At 44.6% G+C, this 8,202-nt stretch overlaps 1 protein-coding gene across 1 annotated transcript; it reads right to left on the reverse strand.

Moving 5' to 3' along the window:
- Positions 1–1,211: 1,211 nt before the first annotated feature.
- Positions 1,212–4,000, reverse strand: LOC123491474 (SLAM family member 8-like). The gene is given in 3 exon segments (XM_045222265.1): positions 1,212–1,489; positions 1,740–2,042; positions 3,958–4,000. Coding segments are annotated over 3 exon segments (624 nt in total).
- Between the last annotated feature and the right edge of the window lie 4,202 nt (positions 4,001–8,202).

Raw genomic sequence — 8,202 nt, forward strand, 5'->3', positions numbered from 1 at the left:
TTGGTGAAGGCTATAGTACTGAAAACTATTCAATACAACAACCATGTCTCTGTGGCTAACAAATACAGTCATGGGAGGTAACTACAATTCACTCTAAATACAAGGCAATCAAGGGATGCAAAAAGGTAGAATAATTGTTTTATTCTGTGAACAGCATATTTTTTTATAGAATTAACTGAATTCCATCTGGATATTGGGACAGACATGCATACCATTTTGGACATGCGGTCAAATCAAATAAGACCAACAACAATCCACACGCAACCAAGGCTCTCCAGCATATACTCTGTGATTACAACCTCATTGATGCCTGGCAAGCACTTAATCCTAATGCAAAAGAGTATACTTTCTACTCACAGGCATAAATAATTCTCACAAATCAATTTCATACTATTATCTACAACTTTTCTCTTTAATCAAGAAAATAGAAATTCGACATATGAGCTTGTTTGAGTCTGCGGCTACATGTGACAGATAATCAAGAAAAAACTGTTTCAGCATCAAGAAAGGTATAGACTATTATCAAAGTAGACTACATAGTCTTCCATTAAATCACAGACATTCAAATTCAATATTCAAATACAAATCAATAATATCATCTGAAGAATATTTCTAGATCCACCTGAAATTTAACTTTAAGTATAGTTAAGGGCCCTAAGCAGTACATATCTGGGTTACTGCGGCCCCTGCAGTAGCACACTGCCACACCTACAGTGAGGATAAGCACCACAGCGCCTCCTACTGATACTCTGATGTAGTTGGTATACCATGCCATCCCTGTCACACATTGTACAACACACATGATTAGACGATACAATATGATAAAGACTAAATGGCTCTATATCATACACTTCCAATGTAATCACAAGCATTATATATTATATTTGACAACATAAGCATATAAGCACACTGAAAAGTGTATGGAAGGGATTATTATGATATCCTGGTTCGAATCCAGGCTCTGTCGCAGCCGGCCGCGACCGGGAGACTCATGGGCGGCGCACAATTGGCCCAGCGTCGTCCAGGGTAGGGGAGGGAATGGCCGGCAGGGATGTAGCTCAGTTGATAGAGCATGGCGTTTGCAACGCCAGGGTTGTGGGTTCGATTCCCACGGGGGGCCAGTATAAAAAAATAAATATGTATTCACTAACTGTAAGTCGCTCTGGATAAGAGCGTCTGCTAAATGACTAAAATGTAAATGTAAATGATATCTAGGTACCTGGGGCGGTTTTGTCATTACTACACTTTACTGTCACATAGGCAGATTTCCAACTGACTAGGTTGGAGGCGTTGCATGTTACAATGATGTCTCTCTCTGCAGGAGAGAGAGAGAGGTGAATCTGCTGGGCGTCCCCGTACATCTCGTTGTCTCTCTCCCAGGTGTATGTAAGGTTGGAGTAGCAGGACATGTTGCACACCAGCCGCACCGTACAGGAGTGGTTGGCCAATAGCTTGATGTCTGTCTGGATCACCACCTTCGATATAGGCTTTGACCAACCAGGAGAGAGATAGAGACACATAATCAGTCTTCTAAATGATCCCTACCATAGCCATACCACCAGGAGAAAGACGACAGAGGATAAAACTTGATAATGTGATGGAAATGTATCAAAGCATGGTGAGTAAGGTCAGTATAAAACCAACAAATCTTCATTATAGTTTAAAGATCATCAGCCGTGGTCATGGATATAAATTAGAATGATATCAAAATAGGATGCAAAAAGGTGATAACAGCCTACCGTTGACCTTCAGAGTGATGGTCCTACCGCCAATCTGACCTTTGTCCCCTTCGCCTATAACTAGAAAATCCCCTGAGTCTTGCAGTGGCAGTGCTCTGACCGTTAAACTAACGTTTTTGTTGTTCATCTTTAGTCTCCCCTCGAACTGGGATCCAGGTGAATATACACCTTCTGAGTTGACTTCTACTATATCCTTTCCTCTATACTTCCACTACAATGATTTGAAATGTCCCCGCTCTAAGCCTGCCAGCAGCTCCACGGAGTCCCCCACTGTCTTGTTGATGAACAGAGGAACACCCACACCTGAAACACACAAATACACATGTTATTCTGACATCAATCAATGGTTGCAAACTATATTACAATGATCTTTTCACTGTATATTTATTAATGTAAGTATTGTGTAGCAAGTATTGTAATTACTCATTGTTAAGTTGTAATATTTGTTACAGTGTGCCTACATGAATAATTAAACAATAATACACTACAATGCAAAGTGTTACACAATCAATTAATAGATAATAATGGATTGGATTTATATAGTGCTTTTCCAGGTGTCATTTATACTGTAAATGGCACTACACATATTTGCACTTTCTATCTGTACGTATCTGAGTGTGTGCGTTTTATTTCACTTCATTAAAGTCCACTCCTCCCCCACATTCAGCAGAACAGTATGAGATGACAGGAAAAGAGAAGTGGGGGTGGATCTGATAACTCCTCCTCAGCTCACAAGTACAAATCACACTGTGTTTACTGTTTAATTATTGACCAGAAATGCATCATATACTGCATGGGCGACATTATAAATAATTGTCAGTCTGAAGTAATGTATGATAATCCTTTACACAAAAACAGCTCTGTCATGAATTAAGACAAAATAAAGTTACAGCTCAATGAAGTGTGGTATTTAGGGCATAACTGCAGTTATCCTAGTCCTGCAGATTATCTTATTATGTAATAGAAACAATCATTCCATACAGTCCCGTATTGCCTTAAATGTAATGAATGACATGCATCTAGCACAGGGTCGTAAGATCTCTTGCATTCTAGAAGCACTGCAACAGCTGCTGACCCAACCACACCTTTGGCACTCATTCAAAACTGCAGAATAAATACATCATGATATGTTGCTGAATATAGGTATTATGTAGGTGTTATCACACAGTAATAAAGCAAACGTTTCGAGGTATCCAACCAATCACTGATGACTAGGCATTCTACAGTCAACACACTAAGCTAACGGTTTTCCTAGAGTTATCATGTAAGAAAGCACATGCAATAGATCCTGTGTGAGGATGATTCTACCCTTTGGTGTCACATTAGACTAAGGAGACCGTTGAAAAGACCCTAAGCAGCCAACTGACTAAAGTCAGTAAGTGGTTATCCATTTAGGCAAGACAGAAAGTATCCTTTTTGGTTCCAAACACAAAGTGAGAAACTATTCCAACTTCTCGGTCAAGTTTAATGGTGTAGCGGTGAAGGAAAAATGCTCTGTTACATACACCGGGATGTGAACTGGACCAACACATGACATGTGAACTTATGGCTATGAAGGTCATTGGGTAGGTTCACTGCAGGACAAAGTTCCTGGCAAGGTAGACAAGTTCCTGTATACAGAGAGTATGAGGACCCTGGAAACATCTGCCACTATGGCTATGCTTCTATCTCATGGTTCAGTGGCGTATCACAAAATCTGAAGGACAAACTTCAAATGGCCAAAAACAAACTAATGAGAATTATACTCAAGCTCAGCCATTGGGACGCACGTTGGTCCTAATCATTTCAGGGAACTGAACTGACTTCCAGTTAATCTCCTGGTGGTGCAGATTAAACTGTTGATGGTTTTCAAAGTGAGACATGACCTTGCCCCCAGTTACCTGTCTGGTTATTTTAATTTCAGTAGACTCTCATAGCCATGAAAGCTAGAGGGAGGGTTCGGGGGAGGAGAGAGAGAACGAAAGAGAAAGATAGACATAAACACAGACACAGAAACCCCCTAACTGGAACAGTGACCTTCCAGACCATGCAGGGATACTGAAAATAGTCATACACCACTAATGTAATTATTTGGTATGACCTATCTTTAGGATGAGGAGGCAATATGGGAGAACTGGTAATCATGCATACGTAGGTTACTACCTGGAATTCAACACAGTAATATTAATATTCAATATTGTTTCCATGTAAATACCAGACCCTGGCCCATGAGTCTGACCTTTGCTTACTTGGAAGACCCCTTTGCCATCATAGACTTGCATGTCCACATTTCAATATTAAAAGGAAGTGATACACAGTACCAGTACTGACCAGCTCCTCAGAACTCCTGCAGACAGGATATCAAATCATATCAAATCAAATTGTATTTGTCACATTACATTTTACATTTTAGTCATTTAGAAGACGCTCTTTTCCAGAGCGACTTACAGTTAGTGAGTGCATACATTTTCACATGCGCAAATACAACAGGTGTAGACCTTACTGTGAAATGCTTAATTACAAGCCCTTAACCAACAATGCAGTTCAAAAAATAGAGTTAAGAAAATATTTACTAAATAAACTAAAGTAAAAAATAAAGTAACACAATAAAATTATATAACAATTACGAGGCTATATACAGGAGGTACTGGTACCGAGTCAATGTGCGGGGGTACAGGTTAGTCAAGATAATTTGTACATGTAGGTAGGGGTAAAGTGAACATGCATAAATAATAAACAGCGAGTAGCAGCAGTGTAAAAATAAAGGGGGGGGGGGGTGTTAATGTAAACAGTCCAGGTGGCCATTTGATTAATTGTTCAGCAGTCTTATGGCTTGGGGGTAGAAGCTGTTAAGGAGCCTTTTGGACCTAGACTTGGCGCTCTGGTACCGCTTGCCGTGCAGTAGCAGAGAGAACAGTCAATGACTTGGATGACTGGAGTATTTGAAAATTCTTTGGGCCTTCCTCTGACACCGCCTAGTATATAGGTCCTGGATGGCAGGAAGGTTGGCCCCAGTGATGTACTGGGCCGTACGCACTACCTTCTGTTACGCCTTACGGTTAGATGCCAAGCAGTTGCCATACCAGGTGGTGATGCAACCGGTCAGGATGCTCTCGATGGTGCAGCTGTAGAACCTTTTGAGGATCTGGGGACCCCTGCCAAATCTTTTCAGTCTCCTGAAGGGGAAAAGGTGTTGTCGTGCCCTCTTCACGACTGTCTTGGTGTGTTTGGACCATGATAGTTCGTTGGTGATGTGGACACCAATGAACTTGAAACTCTCAACCCACTCCACTACAGCCCCGTCGTTGCTAATGGGAGCCTGTTCGGCCCTCCTTTTCCTACAGTCCACGATGAGCTCCTTTGTCTTGCTCACATTGAGGGAGAGGTTGTTGTCCTGGCACCACACTGCCAGGTCTCTGACCTCCTCCCTATAGGCTGTCTCATCGTTGTCTGTGATCAGGCCTACCACTGTTGTGTCGTCAGCAAACTTAATGATGGTGTTGGAGTCGTGCTTGGCCACGCAGTCGTGGGTGAACAAGGAGTACAGGAGAGGACTAATCATTTAGGAAGGTTACCTTCGCTTTCTTGGGCACAGGGACTATGGTGGTCTGTTTGAATATGACATCATAAAACTGAGAAGGCACACTTCCTCAAAAAGTCATTCTGAAAATCTCAATGGGTCTTCCACTGATGGGGTATGGCATTTTTATTTTAACTCACACATTTAGGAGCCTAAGATCTATATTAGGCTGAAAGGAGGTTTGACCAAAGCAGGTTATATGGAAGAGTTGATGATGATGACAATATCCATTTACTGTAAGAAAGCACTCATGCCATCTGGTGGATAAAAAATAGTTTATTAAAAAAGCACAGTGCAAAGATATTGTAAAAGTACAGGTCATTAGAAGAAAATGTGAATAATACCTATATTATTTAGGAAATTCATATACAAATATGTTATTGTATCATCTGAATGACAGATATAATACATTAAAGATAATACATTTTAACACATTTACAACAAAACAATAATACTCAATACAAGGCAGATAATTCCTGTAGCTGCAGATAAGATCCATTTTCATTACACCTTATATTTTTTATAAAGCTGTAACAGTAATACACAATTAAACCATGCTTAAGTAAAATATATCTGTTGGTAAATAAAATACGAAAAAAAATCCTTAAAGTACAAGGTGTTTGTCACAGTTTCGGCCGAGGCTGCTCCTCCTCCTTGTTCGGGCAGGCTTCGGCGGTCGTCGTCCCCGGAGTACTAGCTACCACCGTTCGATGTTTCATGTTTGTTTGGTTTTGTCTGTTTGTACACCTGTCCCTTGTTAGTGTTTGATTTTGTTTCCTATTTAGTTATCGTGTGCTGGGTCAGGTGTTATGTGTGATTGTTATGTCAGCTGTTAGCTGTTGGTGGGTTTTCCTCTCATGTTGTTTGTTTTTTGAGAGTCCGCACTGCGTGCGCGTTTCTACTATTTTACGCACTGTTGTGTGTGTGCGTAATTGTTCATGCCTCCCGGTAGGGTTGGCCAGTTACCTGTTTGGAGTTATATTTTTGGATCACTAAAGTCTGTTGACGAACGCCCTTGTTCCTGCGCTTGATTTCTCGCACCACATCCACACTCAGCATTCTTGACAGAATCACACATCTCACCATGGAATCAGCAGGAGCAACCGCGCCAACGGACATCATGGAGGACCGTCTTCGTGGACAGGAGGACAGGATCAACCAGATCGGTCACGCCCTGGATCGGGTGATGAACACTCTCCACCGATGGGAAAGCAGCGGGGTACCCACGCCCCCACCTACCGGACCATCCCCATCGGTCAGTCCTCCTGTTCCCCTTCCGGAACCCAGCGGGATTCGGCTCTCGCTCCCGAGGGCGTACGACGGCTCCGCTGCCGGGTGTCAAGGGTTCCTGCTGCAAGTGGAGCTCTACCTCGCCACCGTACACCCGGCGCCCTCGGGACACGAGAGCGTCTCCGCCCTCATCTCCTGTCTCACCGGCAAGGCGTTGGAGTGGGCCAACGCCGAATGGAGGAGAATAGACGCCGCTACTATTACCTATGCGGAGTTCTCCCGCCGCTTCCGTGCCGTGTTTGACCATCCACCAGAAGGGAAGGCGGCGGGGGAGCGTCTGTTCTACCTCCGACAGGGGATGAGGAGCGCACAGGATTTTGCTTTGGAGTTCCGGACTCTAGCGGCAGATGCAGGGTGGAATGAGCGGGCCCTCATAGACCACTTCCGCTGCAGCCTCCGGGAGGACGTCCAGAGAGAGTTGGCGTGCAGGGATACCACGTTGTCGTTTGACCAACTGGTCGACATGGCCATTCGGCTGGACACCCTGCTCGCCACCCGTGGACGTCCCGGGTGGGGGTTGCCCATTCCACCCTCCGGCACCTCCGAGCCGAGCCCTATGGAGCTCGGAGGTGCTGGCGCTAGAGAACGGAGGAGTAGGAACCCGAGGGGGGCCGTTCCCTGCACCAACTGTGGCCGTGGAGGGCACACCGCGGCTAGGTGTTGGGGAAGGTCCCCCGGTGGAGGTGAAGGCAGGCCACGCATTGGGGAGTCCTCCCAGGTGAGTAGGCGCCCTACTTACCCAGAGCTTTCTGTCGTTCACATAACCTTGCCTGTTTGTTTTCCACAGGTTGCACCTCGTTCCCAGCATAAGGCGCTAGTAGATTCAGGCGCAGCTGGGAATTTTGTAGATCGCCAGTTCTGTGTAGAGTTAGGGATTCCTCTCCTTCCCGTTGATAAGCCTTTCCCTGTACATGCCCTAGATAGCCGTCCGTTAGGATCTGGGTTAATTAGGGAGGTCACAGCGCCCCTTAGGATGAAGACGCAGGGGGTCATGAGGAGACGATTCAGCTCTATCTGATTGACTCTCCTGCGTATCCGGTGATGCTGGGACTTCCCTGGTTGATTACCCATGATCCTACTATTTCGTGGCGAGAGAAGGCTCTTAAAGGGTGGTCTGTTCAGTGTGAGGGGCTATGTCTGGGTGTTTCCATAGGGCGACCTCGGTGGAAAGTCCAAATCAAATGCCCGCACTGCATATTCCCCCCGAGTATGAGGATTTGACACTGGTGTTTAGTAAGACAAGGGCGGCGCAGCTGCCGCCTCATAGACAGGGGGATTGTGCGATAGATCTCCAATTAGGAGCAGCACTCCCCGCGGAGCCATGTGTATCCCTTGTCTCAAGAGGAGAGGAAGGCGATGGAAACTTACATCGCCGAGTCTCTGAGACAGGGATACATACGGGCCTCCACTTCACCCGCTTCCTCAAGCTTCTTTTTTGTGAAGAAAAAAGATGGAGGTTTGCGCCCGTGTATTGATTACCGCGGTCTCAATCAGATTACGGTGAAGTACAGTTATCCACTTCCTCTGATTGCGACTATGACGGAGTCATTACACGGTGCTCAGTTCTTCACAAAATTGGATCTCAGGAGCGCATATAACTTGGTGCGCATTAGA

This window comes from Coregonus clupeaformis, chromosome 8, assembly GCF_020615455.1.
Source record: "Coregonus clupeaformis isolate EN_2021a chromosome 8, ASM2061545v1, whole genome shotgun sequence".
NCBI lineage: Eukaryota > Metazoa > Chordata > Actinopteri > Salmoniformes > Salmonidae > Coregonus > Coregonus clupeaformis.